The 17,276-nt window shown below is 49.6% G+C and overlaps 3 protein-coding genes across 3 annotated transcripts; 2 read left to right on the top strand and 1 right to left on the bottom strand.

Moving 5' to 3' along the window:
* Nucleotides 1-310: 310 nt before the first annotated feature.
* Nucleotides 311-596, bottom strand: C922_02581 (hypothetical protein; the record flags this gene model as incomplete). Its single annotated transcript, XM_008818180.1, has 2 exons — nt 311-331; nt 453-596. The coding sequence occupies 2 exons, from the start codon at nt 594-596 to the stop codon at nt 311-313; spliced, it is 165 nt and encodes a 54-aa protein (XP_008816402.1).
* A 2,548-nt stretch (nt 597-3,144) lies between these two features.
* C922_02580 (hypothetical protein) lies at nt 3,145-11,505 on the top strand (the record flags this gene model as incomplete). Its single annotated transcript, XM_008818179.1, has 30 exons — nt 3,145-3,244; nt 3,297-3,419; nt 3,682-3,714; nt 3,957-3,983; nt 4,137-4,325; nt 4,512-4,571; nt 4,742-4,816; nt 4,928-4,993; nt 5,201-5,285; nt 5,443-5,561; nt 5,721-5,801; nt 5,973-6,095; nt 6,289-6,482; nt 6,635-7,016; nt 7,316-7,690; nt 7,864-8,250; nt 8,387-8,605; nt 8,788-8,862; nt 8,958-8,996; nt 9,136-9,168; nt 9,397-9,426; nt 9,635-9,670; nt 9,843-9,899; nt 10,073-10,117; nt 10,260-10,325; nt 10,516-10,590; nt 10,711-10,782; nt 10,967-11,029; nt 11,146-11,247; nt 11,393-11,505. 30 exons carry the CDS (start codon nt 3,145-3,147, stop codon nt 11,503-11,505), a joined length of 3,444 nt encoding a protein of 1,147 aa, XP_008816401.1.
* A 1,716-nt stretch (nt 11,506-13,221) lies between these two features.
* Nucleotides 13,222-16,687, top strand: C922_02579 (hypothetical protein; the record flags this gene model as incomplete). Its single annotated transcript, XM_008818178.1, has 2 exons — nt 13,222-13,348; nt 13,488-16,687. The coding sequence occupies 2 exons, from the start codon at nt 13,222-13,224 to the stop codon at nt 16,685-16,687; spliced, it is 3,327 nt and encodes a 1,108-aa protein (XP_008816400.1).
* Nucleotides 16,688-17,276: the final 589 nt, after the last annotated feature.

The following is a 17,276-nucleotide window of genomic DNA, read 5'->3' as shown; positions in this document are numbered from 1 at the left end:
TATGGTTGGATACGAACTGGGCCCTGTGTTCTTCCAGGGAGGGGGGAGAGCCTACCATAGGGACATGGGACAAAATCATCCGTAAGTATTCTCACGCGTTGGTGTCAATGTGCATATGCACACACATACAGGCATGCTTACGTATATACAGACACATACACACACTGGTGCTCCCCCATGAGCAAAGGGATGTTCCCCCCATCGTGGCGTTCCCGGCACGTTTTTATTTTACATTATCTCTCCTCTTGCTGAGTTCTACATGACGACAACAGAGTCTCGCAGTTGTTGGTAAAGATGATCACTGTGTCGGTTACTTCTTCTCTTTATTCAGCTGGGGGCGAAAAAAAAAAAAAAAAAAGTACAAAATAAAAGACATGTAGTAACTGGGAGGATAGAAGGAAGATGGAAATACGCCAGCACTGCGTGCTTGACGCCACCAAAAGTTAACTTACCATGTCGTTCACGCGGTAGTACATTAAGATGGCACCCGGTTTGAGGAAGAGTTGATAGGAGGAGTACGTGGCCTCCACGGCTAAGAAGGCCAGCAGGGCTCTTCGGATAACAGGGAGACACACCGTTCCACAGCCGTACGACATTTTTGCAGTGTTCCGATTGGGGGGACGAATGTGTTTCCTTATGAGGATGGATGGGCTGCCTCCTCGTTTGGTAAGGATAAACCTCTGCCGAAAAAAAAAAAGGATAAGCGCCGGTTACGCGCGTGGACGATGCGTGTGTGGCACTGGAGTAGCTCTGCTTCCTTTAATTTGAATTCCTTTGGAGCGACGGGCATGTAACTTGAAGGGTACGAAAAACTCGGTTGGGTGAGGTTCCTCTAATGGGTGACTTATTCGGGGGCTGGTCGAGTGGGCGGTGTCTCTGGATCATTGGCCGAATCACCGGGCGTTCCTTATGGCGCGAGCGTGAGAAAGTTGTTGCCGCGTTGGCAGGAAAAATTGGCCATATGGAAGACTCGCGAATGGGATATGATATATCTTAAGTCGTTGTGTTTTTCCCTTTGCGCAGTATTAACTTAACGTAGCGTGACCTAGTTTAACCTGACATTACCGAATTTATTTTTTTTTTTTTATTCTTTTTTTTCTTTTTTATTTTATCTTTATTTTTTTTTTTTCTTCACCCGCGTGGCACCAATTTTCCGCTGCCCTCTTTCCACTTGCCTCTCAACCACAGTGCCCCTTTTTTTTTTTTTTTTTTTTAACTGCACATGGTTCTCACGGGAATAATTGGTCCTCCCAAAAAAGATAAAAAAAGGGGATCTCCAGAAATGAGTCTTGACCCCATGATACATCGCCACTTTGCAAAAAAAGATCAAACAGAGCAGGAGCAACTGATGCAGAGGGCCCTTGCCTTCCCTCACTTTTTGCTAAGCGACTCAACTGGGGGGCGGTTAAACCATTTGGCGCACTATGTCCGCGCGAAGAAAATGGTCTACACGCTTGGCGGGCAGCCAGACAGAAGAAAAGGAGCGCCCCAACCCACCATCGCTTCATTGTACCACTCGGTGTGGAAACATTTGGAGAAGTTCTAGGATGCCACTCTCGCGGCAGGAACGGTGAAAAAAGCAGACAGTTCCTATCTCACTGGATAGGGAAAAATCCCTTTCATCCGATGGAGACACGTAACTCGACAGGTGATTCACAGAAAGGGCCGTTGGGGATGGGGTGCCCCCAAGTGCATACCATTTTGTGAAAGAATTTTTTTTTGGGGGTATTTTTACCTCTTGTCTGCCTAAACTAATGTTAAAGTGTGAAAAGAAAAAAAAAAAAAACTATCCAAGGGATCCCCACCCACCCCGGGGGAGTACGTCCGACGGATGCTCATACCCCCATGTGCCGTACACATGTCTGTATGCACGTGCATCGGCAAAGCGCAGCTGTCCCGCTTCGGGGTGTAACAGGTCGCATGCTCGGTTGTCCCTGCGCGCAAGTGTGCGCGTACCTCCCCTGTGCAGTGATTGTGAAATTTTTTTGCTCCCAAGTTGTCTGTCCATGCGCCTAACGCGGGTCATCGCTGGGTGCACCAATTGGTAAAAGAAGAAGAAAAAAAAAAAAAAGACGCAAAGGAAAGGCGAAAAGGAAAGACAAAAAGGACGAAATAGACCAAATAGAACAAATAGACCAAACAGTCGAACCAGGTGGTAACAACGCGAAGACGCATTCTCCCATCTCGCATCACCATTGCACAACTGCTCAATCCAGGAGGGGTGCAGCAGAAACGCGAAAAAAAAAAAAAAAGAAACGAACGCAGTTGGCGCAGTAGTCGAAATAAACCGGATTGTATGCATAGGCGGAATAAGAGGAGAAAAAAGAAAAAAAAAAAAATAAAACTGTCTACGTCTGTGTGCACATTGGTGTAGGAGAAGGTGGCAGCTACGTTTACCCAGAAGTGACAGAACAGAAAACTAAGCGAGTGAACACCTCAATGCACTTACATCCCTAAGGAGGTCCACGTGCCAGGAAGCGTACACCTACACAGACACACGAATGGTTCAGTTGGACTGACTGGTAGAGGTTCCCTCGTCATATAAATAACCAACCTGTCGCATACGCATCTAGCAATAGGCTAACCGGCAGGGAAGGCGGCATGTGTGCACTGTCACACACGCATTCATTCGTCCACCGAATAAAAGACAGCTACGTTTTTAAGTATTCCCACACTCGTCCCATTTTGTGTCACCCACGTTCATCATGCTGAAGTATGTGTTGTTCCTTTGCGCGACATTCGCGTATGTCCCCCTGGGAATAGAAAGTAAGGCTGCAGCATAGCCCTCAACGCTGCATACGTATCTCCGTGAGGGTGGCCACTTCGGATGCCGGAGGACGCATCCCCAGCAGTCTATCTGTCCACCTCTCAACAGGGCTACCCCAACGCCTGAACCCTAAACCGTGAACCCTAAACCGTGAACCCTAAACCTGCTACCCCTGCACCCGAAGTCTTAACATGGCTACCCATGCACCTTTAACCGGTCCCACCCCCGCGAAACTTTCCCTTGCAGGCAGATTCTTCGAAAATGTATTCACACCGAAATTACGAATCGGCCGGCACCCAATAAAAAAAAATGTACAACATGGGGGCAGAAACATAAGTAAGTTGCCTCCACGAGGGATCGAAGTGGCGAAGCATGCAATGGACAAACAGAGAGTGGAGAAACAGAGATTAGACAAACAGAATGTGCACGAAGAGAGATATTTCCCTAAAGTGCTCCCTGCTAATCGTGTCTGTTGCGGTGCGCTGCACACTCAGCACTCACTCTTACCCCTCCCCACCCATCCATACAGCACATGCAGGCGTCGACAGGCTCGAGAAGAATATCATGAAAAATGTTGACTCTATAAACGTAATGTTCGACCCCAACCATAAAAAATTCGTCCCGTCCAGATCAAGGAAGGCCCACATAGTTGGTTCGTTGGAGGGAAGCACAGCGCGTTGATAGGAGCAGCGTGGCTAACGGGGGAGCGAGTGACACAGTTTGCAGCATAGTGGCTACCATAGTGGCTAGCATACCGACTACCATACTGCCTATCATAGGGAACGATCTATGCACGCACGCTTCCAACCCGTTCGGGGGGACCTCGACGAGGAGATAATCATGCCGCGTTAATTCTCCCTCCTTTTTTTTTTTTTTTTTTCCTTTTTTTTCCCCCTGGCCGCTCCCCCTTGCAGGAGGTTTTAGTCAGAACACGTCTGACCCGTCAGGTACGTAGGAGGGGCAGTCCACCGGGCGGCACAATCATTTCCCCACATGATGCCGCAAAAAGGGGACAAGAGCCAACCGTGAACCGTGAACAATGCACCATACACACACATAGACGCATAGACACACACTACTCTAAAACACACTGCTTCTATTCAGAGCCACCTTCTCGCATTACCATCCCCAATTTCGTCTCACTCATCCTGCCCACACCTCACCACTCCCTGCACCGAAACTACCACAGATGTTGAAAGGAGCAAATACGAGAAGGGTAACTCAACCCGGCAAAGACGGAGTAGCTGAGCGGAAGGAGACGCCGCAATGCGCCTCAATCCGCCGCCAACCTAGGATGAGAACGTAACCGATCGAATGACTTCCCTCTCCCCCTTATGACATCACCCCTACGACATTACTCCTACTACAGCCCTCCGTTTTCTAGAAAAACTAAACAGTGAGATGACTGTCTACTCGAGTAAAGTTACACAAGAATTAGACAACCAGGAATACAAAACTTTGGTTAGCTTTAATCGTGCCTCCAGTCTTCTGAAGGAATCTCTAGCCACCATGCATTCTCTTGACGCGATTAAGAATGACAAAACTGTCGATTTTACCAGTAAGTTTAGGGTTCCCCTCATGGGGGGACGCATTCGCGAAGAAGCGTCAAACAGGCGAACAGCCAAGCGGTCCAAGACACTCCTGAATCGACACAGTGTGGTGAAAGGACAACGCTCCCGATTGTTCGGGATTACTGGACCACCTCTTTTCTGTTTTTTCATTCGCCACCCCCCCCCCCTCTCAGAATACAACCTGGATTGGTACAGCAAGGCATCCCTAAAGGAGAAGTACGAGACTGAGAAACGTAAGATGATAAGGGGGGAGGAAAAAGGAGGAAGTAATGCATAAGTGGCACAAAATGGCCTTTCCAATGTGGAACATGCTGCCAAACGCTGGTGATCCCTAACAGACGGTGCATAACGACTCTCTGTGCATAACAACTCTCCATGCTTCGCTCCACCCTTCCCACTGCAGACATCCACAGGATAATGAATAAGCTCTTCTTGAAAGCGCGAAACAAGAAAAAAAACGCTCAGAGGAAGGAAATAGGTACTCCCCCTGGTTTAGCGGCTACCTGCTCGATACATCGCTTCAACGGTTCAGTTACTTGCTGATTTACTCACCTACTCATTTATTCTTTCACCCCTTCCTTCCCCTCAGATGAGAACATCGAGAAGCTGGAGAACGACCTACTGATGCAGCGATTTGTGAGCGAGAACATGAACGGTAACCGCGAGGGGGACAGTACATGGACGTAAGGGGAAAGGCTCCCCACAGCTTGTCTTACGTACCCTCCATGGAGATATGCAGGGGGCGATAATGGCCACACTGATGGATGCACACACGGATACATACACATCTATACTCATCGCTGCTCTCGCGGCTGCTCCCCCCTGACTGCATCCCATGTTTTGTCTCCCCCCACTCTCGCAGCGACGAAGCTGCTGAAGGAGCATCAAGGGAATTCCTCCGATTATATGGCCCCTATGCACTCGGATGTCTGTGGGCAATTGGGTTAGTCTCGATGGGAGCTCCCCAAAGGAGGGAAGAAGCGAACAGCTTCACTCACCTGAAGGTGCAGCCACGGCGTGGTGTCAGCGCAATTCTACCACACAGAGGTACACACATATATACAGACACATGCAAACACACACGCACACACCTCCTGCAGGGAGCATATTCCTAAGCTTCATGTTTGAAAGGCTATTTAAGACAGCAATGACACAGGACATCGGCCACTTCAAGCAGTACTTGCCTCGTCTCAAGCACAGGATTCACAATATGGTCCAAAAGGGTAACCTATACGGCGTTGCCACGTCGACATAGGCACACGTGCGTGAGGGTGACTCCACAAGGAGGTGCTAAGAGGTGCTAAGAGGTGTTAAGAGGTCCCAAGACGACGCTCCGGTCGAAGTCACGACATGGTGTTGCTATTTCTTCTTCCCCACGACAGGCACGCTCATCCTGCTGGAGAAGGGCCTCGACGAAGCTCTGCACACATTCAAGCTCAAGGTGGCGGAGCTAATGGATAAAAGTAACCCATCAGTGGAAGCAGCGACGGGAGAGATGTGCGTCTGTTGCGCTGTGGATTTGTTTATACGGCTTGGTGGTTATGGCTTCACTGCCACCGCTTGATGGCCACCGCTTGATCGCTACCCCTTCGACGCTACTCCGTGACGTCCCCCACCCCTTCCCACCATCGCAGAGTTCGGATTTGTCGACATGTGCTCAAAAAAATGCGTCGTCGATACGGTTAGCGCAAACTACGACTTGGAGGAATACAAGAATGATTTTAAACCCACGAGCACCGCTCAGAGGAGAGCTGACAGTAAGGAGGGCACACAGCTATATGTGGAAGGGGGGTGGATGGGAGGGACCCACGTCCTTGTCCCCCGCCCCACGCGCAATCGGGCCTGCGCCTGTTATGTGTGCATTGGGTGAGCAGTCAGTATGTCCTATGCGTCTCGTCTGCGTGTGTTTACCGTCTCTTTACCGTGTCCTCACCGCCCCTCCCCCCCCAGTGGTAAAGATGCTAATGTACTACTACCGAGACAAGCTGAACAATATCGAGACGACAGCCGACTTTGTTCTGATTATGCTGCTTTACCTGAACTCGGCCACGGAGCACACGGAGAAGGGATTAATCGACGTGAGCTCCATCAGCACCACGGACAAGTTTAACCTGATCAACAGGACCATTGAGAAGGGGAAGAAGGTGAGCACAGAGGGGCATCTCCTTGGAGCGGCGTGGCAGCGGCGTAGAGGCGGCCTTGAAGCAGTGTTGAAATGGTGCCCCGTCGCGACCGCCGCGTACATACACCGCCGCATACTACACCTCCGCATACCTACACCGCCACATACATATAGGTGAAAGAGGACAAGAAGAAGAACTTCCTGAAGATTGCCCCCTTCAACTTCTTCAGAGAAGAGACAAGCGAAAAGTATGGAAATGAATCCATCTTTGCCATCGATGATATCATGAAAACGTGTCTTCTGGCGAAGAAGTCTCAGAATTTTAGCTCCCTCTACGAGACGTCCAAGGAAGTATGGAATAACCTTCAGAGCATCTACTCCGCCTCCTATGGATTCGTTGCATCGAAGAAGCTAAAGACAAGCAGATTCGTCAACGCTCGGATCAGAAACGTCGGCTTCGTCTTTAACTGGTTTAACTATAATATGAAGCCCACTAAGCATGTGAACTTCCTCGTGCAGAATTTTTCTCCCCTCCTTTCTGTGAGCTTGCAATTGAGTAAGTCTGTGCAGGGGGAGGCAGGGATACACACCAGTGGGAGAAATATCCCAGGAATTGGTGGACCTCCTTGCCGGATAAGAGGCCTCAACTACAACCAAATTTTATACGCGTTAAGTTGTCAACCCTAGTGCTTCCCCCTCTCAACTGCTTCCCCCTCTCAACTGCTTCCCCCTCTCAACTGCTTCCCCCTCTCAACTGCTTCCCCCTCTCAACTGCTACCCCTCTCAACTGCTTTCCCCTCTCAACTGCTTTCCCCTCTCAACTGCTTTCCCCTCTCAACTTCTCCCCCCCCACAGCCTTCTTCATCAGTACGATGATCGAGCAGTACGAGTCCAGCTTCCTGAGTAACTTCTCCTCGGTGTTGAAAAAGATATTCACTTTGGGGGCCAGCTCAGCGCACCCAAAGAATTACGGCGACCTCGTGAGTTTCTCTGAAACAGATTATCTGTTGAGGCATTCAAAGGGAGACAAGGCACAGAGGATAATCACACAGACAGTAACTATGTTTAAGAAAAAGTTTCTCTCTATTCCATACACACCTACTCTTCTGGCCCAGTACATCTCACTCTTCCTATCCCTATGGGTCTTCGAAAATGAGAAAAGCATAACCCTGGAGAATCCTAATGTGACTCGATTTAAGAAGCTCTTCTTTCTCACGTACTTCGTTCACAGTAAGTGGGTCGGAGGCGGATGGGAACAAGCGGCGAAGCGGCTGCTAAGCGGATGCGACGTGGCTGCCAAGCAGTGGGAATACCAATTCCAAAACAAGTCGCCTAACTGAACGGTTATTTCAACATTTGTTCCGCCGCTCCACCGCTCCATCTGTGCTTCCTCCTTTTTGCAGACTCCGGCCCCGCCGAAAAGGCAGTCGAAATTATCTACGACCGATGCAGACGCAAGACGGACAAAATCGTACTGGGGTGCATACATGATTACGGAGGAACGAAGCAAAAAAACCTCATGGGCATTATAAGCAAAACCTGTAGGCCCAGGACAATCCCTATAAGGAAGATGGCCATTAGGAAAGTCATTAAAACGCTCATGTCTTCTTTGACTGACCCTGTCGATATTCTTAAAATCGCTGTGGACACTGCCACTCGATGTGATCACTTCAGCCGCAGTACGTCCATAGACATGGAGAAGAATAACAAGAAGGGAAAAAATGAAATTAACTATGATTTGTTTGTGAAGTCGGAGTTATCCTTCCGTTACATATGCGCCGACGTCACGAGTAAGTCTGCGTGCACCCTTCGGGGGGGAAGCCACATAGCAGTCATGCTACTTATCGCATCACAGTTGTGCTTCACCTACTCTCCTCACATGCTTCTCCCACTTCTCATGCGTGCTCCCTCCCACTGCTATCACAGAAAAATTGGTAAGAAGAATCATCAAGACCGTGTCTAGACTGAAGAACATGAACGAAGCCCAGGAGATAATCGAGCAGTCGCTGAACAGCCTGCAGTATCTGAAGATAAGAAACTACAAAGACAAGGAAAGCAGCACGAGCATTCTTTGTCCCTTCATGGAAGACAACGACAAGCATATTCGTGACTTGGAACGGAAGCAAATTTCGATCTTCGTGCTAAGTAAGGGTCGATGAATAGCGCAGTCCTCTGCGCAAATGGGCCCACTATCGGCGGTTACCACGAGGCGGTCACGACTAGACAGTCACGAACAACACTAACCCTACAACACTAACCGTACAGCACTCGCGGATCACTACTAACCGCTCGCCCGTCACTACTAACCGCTAACCACCCCTCCGTAGAAAACGTGGGCCTACTGAACATGCTGAAGGGGAAGATTGCCAACGTTTTCAAGAAGACTATCAACGTCGGGGAAGGTGAGGACATGGATGCATGCATACAAAGTGTGGACGTACGTGCGTGTCTCTCCCTCTGCAGGAGCACATTCTTTTTCACTCTCCCCCTTCTGCAGGCATGAAAACGGACAGCCCCATTTCGATCAAAGTTGGAAGTAATCTTTCAAGAGAGAACAGAAGAGACGCTGACCGTGCGGAGCTCTGTCTGCCCAGGGCCAAAGCATTTTAATATTATCATTACTATTACTACTATTACTATTATGTTTTTTTTTTTTTTTTTTTTTCTTCTTTCAGTGCGAAAATTCAACGGGTTTATCTTTACGGGAGGTAACGCCAGAGCGAGCACAGTGCTTGATCGTGTGCTGTGGGGGGACCCTACAGGCATCACGTCATCGAGCCATCGTCTTGTCGCATCACCGATTCATCGCGTCACCGATTCATCGCGTCACCGATTCATCGCGTCACCGATTCATCGCTTCACCGATTCATCGCGTCACCGATTCATCGCGTCACCGATTCATCGCGTCACCGATTCATCGCATCACCGATTCACAGGATTCCAACTAAACGTGGACAAAATTGATCGTACGGACTGAATGGAACTGCTTGGAGATGCTCCCAAAATGGGAGGGTGGTTTGCGTGGACATGCCACCTTTGTGTGAATTCCCCTGCACGTGTTAATCTTTTCTCCTTGTTTTTCTTTTCTTTGTTTTTCGTTTCTTTATTTTCTTTTTCTTTTGTTTGTTTTTTTTTCTTTTCATCTGATCCCTTCCTTCCCCCTCCCCTTGTTAGAAGAAAACGAACTACACATTGGGCTGTCCAAATCGAGTAGGTTTCGCCTCCCCCGTAGGAGACTGCTGCATGGGGACATGCACGTAGACACTCACATAGACAGATAGACACGCGCGTAGCGACCCACAAGATCATTTATCTACTCACTCACGTGTGGCCTCCTCATTTTTGGACTTCCTCACCTGTGCCTCCTTCTACCCCTGCGCAGGGAAGGTCTACAATGGAAAACAGTTTGTCGACGAGTTAGAGATCCTGAGGCAAGATGGTATGGAAGAGCTTCATAAAGAGTCCAGTCAGTCCAAGGGGGTGACTTGCCCACATCCCATCTTGTGCTCTCATTTGACTGGAACATGGAACCCATTTTCATTCTCCCACGTGCACCTGCATCCACGAGTGTTCCCTACTGCGAACCTTCCTTACCTCGAACCCTCTCTTCAGGCATCAAACGGATCGAAATGAAAGGAATCGACGAGGACAACGAGAGTAACTACGCGAACATGAATGGGAGCACCGACAATGCTTTTAATTGCTTCTCTTTTTTGTTTGATTCTTTTTCCATTCGTCTTCCTGTATGTATGTTTGCCTGTATGGCTTTCCTTACCACCAACACCCCCTCTCCCTGTAGGGTTTTACGTCCTGAATGATAACAAGAAAGTCTCTGAATTTGATTACGCCATCCTTTACCCTGGCGGTGAGATTCAAACTGTGAAGCGAGGGGGGGGAGAACAACGCACATGCCACTCCCCCCCTTCCAAAAGCGTTGCTCCGCTACCCCAGATCGATGAGCAACCCGAAACGTATTCGCACATGTCTGCATGCATTTGTGGAGTTTTCCCCCCTTCCCCCCGCCTTATGCCCCCCCTTTTTTTCTCTCTCCGCAGCGGACATCATCATTTTTGACGGACACAACTACCTCTCTTCTTCCGCCCTTCGGGGTATGGGCCTGGAATATGAAAGTAGGGCATCGGGCGAAGTGGTTTAGTCAGTGGAGCCGCTGCATTCCGTTTTCTCTTCCCTTCCCAGATCACACCCTGCGTAAACCACGCCCTCTTCACCCCCTTCACCCCCATCCGCAGGAATCGTCTGGGCCGGACACTCAGTGGGTTGGGTGGCAGAGTTCGCCCTTGGAAGCGTATCGGAAAATCCACGTAACTTTCGCAAAAAAAAAAAAAAAGAGAAAAATGTTTCCACTGTGTGGACAGCCCATATGTGTAGAGAGCTACCTTCAAAGGAGACGACTCGGTGATGTTGACTTTGGAACAAATTATTTTTTTTTTTATTTTATTTTATTTTTTTTTTTTTTTTCTTTTTTCTCTTTCCCTTTTTGCGCAGTCCCCATTTTCGATGGCAACGCGTGGGTGCTACTGGACAAGTTGAGCGTCAAGAGCATTTTAGGTGAGGAGAGGGTTCTGTTGGCCATTCGTTTGGCTATTCGTTTGGCCGTTCCGCTGGGCCGGTTGGTTCTACATTTGCCGCCGAACGATTAACCGCTTCTTCCATCCCATCCGCAGGCGAGTTTCTACCAAGGGACGTGCGCGGCAGCCTTCTCTCGAGCCAGGTCAACTTCGTGATCCTGAACAAGGAAGGGCGCCAGATCTTAAAAAACACCACACGTAAGAGGAAGAGCCAGTGGAGGGGCTACCGCAGGAGCGACTGGAGAAGCGGCTCTCCCCGTGGCACCTCGCTCATCAGTGCGCACTATATTGTGATGTTTCTAAACGTGTGTGTCCTTACACAACGGTACCCCCCCCCCCGCAGCGGTCGTGAATCTGAAGCACGCCACCTTCACCCTGAGCGGAATATTAAACTTCATCATCCGGGCCGAAAAGGGAAAAGGGAACGAAATTATTGTGTACACAAGGATACCATAAGGTACGGAAGGGTCCCTCGCCCCGACGAAGGAACGAACGAGGGAACGAAGGAACCAGGCAGCCAACCAACCAACTCTGGGAGATGCACACATCGAGATCGGGGTAATCGATAGAACGGATCACCTCCATGGCCCAGAGAAAAGAAGTTCCGGTGAAGCACTCAGGGGGCTTCCCCCTCCACCGCAGTTTCGACTTGGAATAAATGTTTCTTCCCAGGACAGAGGCACCTCTTCGTGAGGGGGTGTATATGCTTCCTACGTACGTGTGGACAGTGTCCTATCCGCCGAGTGTTGTTCTTTTGCTTCAGCTTCGGTGCTTCGGCATTTGGATATCTCGTTTTTTCGCTTTGTCGTTTTTTTGTTTTTTTTTGTTTCTTTTTTTATTTTTTTCGTTTTTTTGTTTCTTTTTCTTTATTTTTTAAGTTTTAGTTTTTGACCCCTCGGGGCGAAGCCGTCCCGCATTTTTCTCCTCCGTTTGTTATTGCGCTTTTTCTTTGCATTTCCTTTTCCTTTTTTTTTCTTTTTTTTCCGCTTTAGCGAACACTGTGCGTTCCCGTTAACGTCCGCCCTTTTTGGCAACTGGCACTTGTCACTTTTTTTTTTTTGTACAAACTGCCTCTCCGTGGGACCATTTTCATTGGCTGTGCGTCCGCGCCGGCGCCCGCCGCGTCTTTTTGTGTTTCCCCCATCTCCCCCCCGCTGAGGGACAAAACAGTGACGCCAAGTGTGAAGTGTCGCCAGTGCCAATTAGCGAAGAGGCCAAGTAGCCTCCTCAGTGAAGCCATGAATAAATAATTTGGATCATGCCACCCCTTGTGCCTGCCTACCGTAGGTCAGTAAAGTTTCGCCGGGTCCCTACTGGACAGGCATTTTTTTCCGTTCCTGCGCAGGTAGATCGTTGCACGCACATTTGTGTACTTACCTCGCTGTAAGTGGTACTCATGGACGTACCTCCGAGGGGTCACTCTTCTTCGGCGCAACAATCTTTACTCCACGTACTTAGCATTATGCCAATACGGTGATGTGTTTTTTTTTTTTCTTCTTTTTTTCTCTCCCATGTGTATATATTTACCCAGTTGTCCATTTTTTTGTTTTTTTTTTTTTTTTTTTTTTCCGAACTGGAAATAACCGTTGCATTTTTTTCAGCTGCTTGGCTAGTCCAGTGCGGACATTCCATTTTGTTCTTTTTTGTCTTCTTCTCCTGCGCGGTTGATTTGCACACACGCGAAGGAAAAGGGGGGAAATCGTGAAAAAATGTAAAAGTTGAAAAAAATTGGTCTTTCCCGCATGCGCGTTTTTCGTTGTTCTGACGTAGGTGTGTACTGGCCGATGCGCAAGTAGAAATGGACGATTTTTTTTTTTTTTTTTTTTTTTTTTTTTTTTTCCACCACGTTTAACCACACCTTGTGGCATGCGCCCCCTGGTGTGCACGTGACTATCTTGTCTGCACTTCGTCCCACCATGGAGGTTTCTCTTGCACTGCACCTGCCACTCCATTTCGCAATTCTATTGTAACGCCTTCTACATCTTCACCGGATACATTTCCATCGGTCACGTTTTTACCTCCCCCCCCCATGTTGGAGGTCCAAACACAGGGAGCCACGTAACTAGTTGAGGCGAAGGAGAAGGGGAAAATGCACACAGGACACCACGGACCTCGCGAGAGATTTCGCTGCCCATTCCTCCACTGACATCGCCACTGCTGTCACTGCCCCAGATGAGCGCGAAGCCTCCCCCACCGCTGCTCAAAAAGGGGGGGCCGCCTCCCCTCAAATCGGTGAAGCCCTTTCCCAAACCCTTCCTCAACCCTGCCTTCCTCGTGAAGCACAAGGGGAAGCTACCAGGTACCGGCAAGTGAAGCTTCTCTGCCTATGCATGTGGGACACACATGACGCCTCGTCCATGTCAGCCCCGGTACCTACCCACATGATGCTTCGTCCATGGCAAATCTCTCTTCATCTCTTCCTCTGTTCCCCCCCTCAGCGGTACTCCAGAAAGGAAAATCAGACGAGACAGTGGATGGTGGACAGAATGGACAGGGCAGTGAGGATCCCCCGAAAGCGAAAACAATGGAATCAAAATTTAAGGCAATCAAGCCGAAAATAAAGGTTCCCGAATCGAAGTTTAAGATGATGGGTGGGAAGCCAAAGGTAATGCCTCCTCCCAAGGTTACCCTGGTTGGCGGTAAAGCGGCAGCGCTTGGTGCGGCTGCACTTAACGCCGCTGCACATAGCGGCTCTGAATCGGAGGAAATGCCTCCAAAAGGAGCGGACCCCACCCTGAGGGCAGCCAAGTCGTTGAAGTCGAGCAGTACGATGAAGTCAACCAAGTCAATAAAATCGGGGACGTTAAAATTCGATAAGGCACCCAAGGGGGCGAAGCCAAAATGGAAGATCCCCCATCCGAAGCTCAAAGGATTAGGAGAGAAGGCTAATCCGGCAAGGGGGGAGAGTGAAAGGAACTCCCGCACTGTGGGATTGACTTACCAAGCGGGGGTAGAAGCAGCTGGAAGTGTGCAAGAAGGGGAGAATGAAGGAGAGCAGAAAAGGGAGCAGCAAAGGGAGAACGACGCGGAGAAAGAAGCGTATCAGACAGAGTTAACGTTAAGAGGAGGCAAATCGAATGATAATGGCACCCTCGGGGCAAGGGACGAAACAGGCAGAATCAACAGGATGCTGCACATGAGCAAGTATCTTGACACAAGAAACGTTGTCCATCAGTTGAGAGGTCAAGGGGTGAATGCAGCGCAGATAGTGAAGACAAAAGGGGGGGGTGAAAACAGTGCTTCTTCCCCTGGGGCAGTTGGGAAAGGAAATCTCCCCCCACCTTCCTTTGCGAAGGATGCGAAAAAGGAATCCTATTCGTTCGCTAAACAGGAGAACGTGGAGGTGATGCACAAGTACAGTGTGTCCATCTCGGATGAAGTAACCGAAGGGGGTGTTGGCAAGCTCAAGGAGGTCCCTAAAAAGGGCATTCCTCAGAAGGGGTTACCCACGAAGGGGATACCTCTAAAGGGATCGCTGACAAAAGGACCGCTGGAAAAAGGACCGCTAGCAAAAGGGTCGCTGCCAAACGGACCGCTGACAAAGGGGCCACCTCTGAGCAGCCCCGTGAAGGCCCCCAATGGAGGGGAACCAAGCAGACCAGGAGATTCACATGGACGTACGGACACGCATGCAATGACAGATGCACCGACAGGAGCAACGACACTGGGACATGGAAACAACGTGATGATTGGCATCTCCGATGCAGCGTGCAGACAGACGGTTGGCCCCCTATCGACTTCCAAAACGAGTACACTTGTTCGGGACACCCATTACATAAATGCATTCTCCAGGATGGACGGAAATTACATCGGTAAGGTTACTGGGCCAGCAACACCAATTGATTATTACGATAAGAAACCTCAGTATCGTGCTGGAAAAAAAGGCTCGGAGCAGATGACACAAAGTGAAAGGATACCAGTTGGTGTGTTTCCCCCGGCAGTCACATCTGGAGAAGGTCCCTTCAGTGGAAGCTTCATGCCTGTGTGTTATTACAACAATGATGTGTTTGAAGGTGGGATGGGGAATGGCTGCTCAATGTTTTTCCCTCCGGGCTGGTATTACGTCCCGATGGGTAGGTATCGCGACTCGGTGGGAGGGGGAGCGGTAGGAGTAGGAGCGGCCGTAGGAGTAGGAGCGGCCGTAGGAGTAGGAGCAGCCGTAGGAGTAGGAGCAGCCGTAGGAGTAAGCCAACTGGACGGAGAAGAGCTCACCACAAAGGGGGAACAAAATGAGAGGAAAAATGAGAAGACGAAGAAGAGGGACAACGGAGGAGGTAAAAAAACAGGGGGACGAGAAAGAAAGAAAAGTGATACGCTGGTCGCCGCTGGACATTTGAAGCCGTTGCAGTTTAGGGAGGGAGTAGAATGGAATAGCGACGATGAGAAGTATCTCAATGCAAATGTGTCCATGGAGAAGGAGCGGCAGGAGAGGACAAAGAAGAACAGGAGGAAGAGTCGGGACAAGGGGGCCGGCAGCTCCATTGGGGATTCCAAGTGGTACGAAATTGAGCGCCGCCTGAACAACTGCCGGGGGGTCATCCAGGAGAGCGACTGGGAAGGGGAGGAAGAGGAGGAAGAGGAGGAAGTGGAACGGGAATACGATTCATACGAGCCATACGAGCAATATGGGAAAAACGGAGCGGACCGTGGCTACTACCTCGACAGCAGCGACGGGGACGGCACAAACAGCTGCGATGAGGACACGAAGTACATCCACGGGGTGGGAAGTGAGTACCACTACGAGGGGAACACCGAATGTGGGGAGAGCGAGGGGGAAGCGGGGGAAGAGTACCCAAACGGACGTCGAAGGAATGACCTCACAAAAGACAGACGTCGGAGGAACCTCCGAGAGAGACACTCCTTGGAAGAAAGCTCCTCCTTCGATTGCGACGACATTTATAAGAATTACAAAATAGGGTACCTTCGGGAGCGTCTCAAGTGGGCCAATGAGTATCTGCGCAGGGGGGGAAAAAAGGACCCCCCTGAGAAGGACCCACGTAAGAGGAACACCCCTACGAAGGACACCCTTATGAAGGACACCCTTACGAAGAACACCCACGCGAAGCACAAAGAACGCCTAGACGACATCGCTCACCTATTCCTCCCCAAGAACAAGAGGCACGAAAACATATTCGATCTGTCTCTAAATTTCTCCAAAATCTCAGATAGCGACAAAGACGACATAATTAGCATGCTTTTCTCGTGCAGACAGTTGGAGAAGCTAATTGAAGAACAACACTGCGTGCTTGATATGCTGGACAATGACTTAAGGGAGGTGAACGCATCGCTGAAGTTGCCACCCACGTGGAATAACTTCAACCACTTCGAGGTGCTCCAAGAGAGTATCCTAAATTCAGAAAACAATGAAGGGCTACCCCTTAACAACACTCCTTTTTTTATTAAGGGGAAGGTGGCTTTGATTCCTAAAAATTTGGACACCTTCTTCGAGAAACCTTTGGTGGGGGAGAAAGGGTCGGGAGTGGACAAGGGGTGGGAAGTAACGGACGTCCCGAACGCTTCCGGATCCTCTGCGTATTCGAAGCCCGTGGGCACCCCCTTGACCAGCAAGTATATGCCCAAGTTGGCCAAGGCCAAGGTGAAGCCGAAGGTGTCGCTGTTGTTGAAGAAAGGGGCGTGACCACCGTTGCAGTGGTTCAGGGGAGCAACGTTTCGAAATCGCTGCGTTGCGAAATAGCGACGTTTAGAAATAGCGGCCTTGCGGAGGGTGCCATTTCGGCACGAGTGTCCCTTTAACGTCCATTTATGTCTCTCATTTGAGGACCTTCAGGGGGGCCCTTAAATGTTTCTGCCGGGGCGGAAAGGAAATTGGTCCTCCGCCAGGTTGTTGGAGAATTCGTTCCTGGCTTTCCCGTTTGTATGTTTGTTTGTACGTATGTTTGTACGTATGTTTGTATGTACGTTTGTATATTTGACTGTCTGCTTTTTTTTTTTTTTTTTCCAGGGGCGGAGTGACACTCCCCTGTTTGGCCCCTAGCGGGACAAACGTAAAAAAAAAAAAAAAAGAAAATTCCGAATTTTCAAAACGGCCAAAAAGAGATGAAGCACCCGAATGTCTGTGCAGTAACTCATTTTTCTCCATTTAGATAAATGGGGGGTGAAGGAGTCAGAGGGGTAAGCTTCAACCTCTGAAGAGTGCTTCGCACAAATGATGCAACCATATCAAGGTGCAAAAGGGATTCCTATTACTTCGATGGGATGGACATTCT

Source organism: Plasmodium inui (genome assembly GCF_000524495.1).
Source record: "Plasmodium inui San Antonio 1 unplaced genomic scaffold supercont1.9, whole genome shotgun sequence".
Classification (NCBI taxonomy): domain Eukaryota; phylum Apicomplexa; class Aconoidasida; order Haemosporida; family Plasmodiidae; genus Plasmodium; species Plasmodium inui.
Note: the sequence above shows the minus strand (reverse complement) of the source record. Positions and strands in the feature narration are given on the sequence as shown.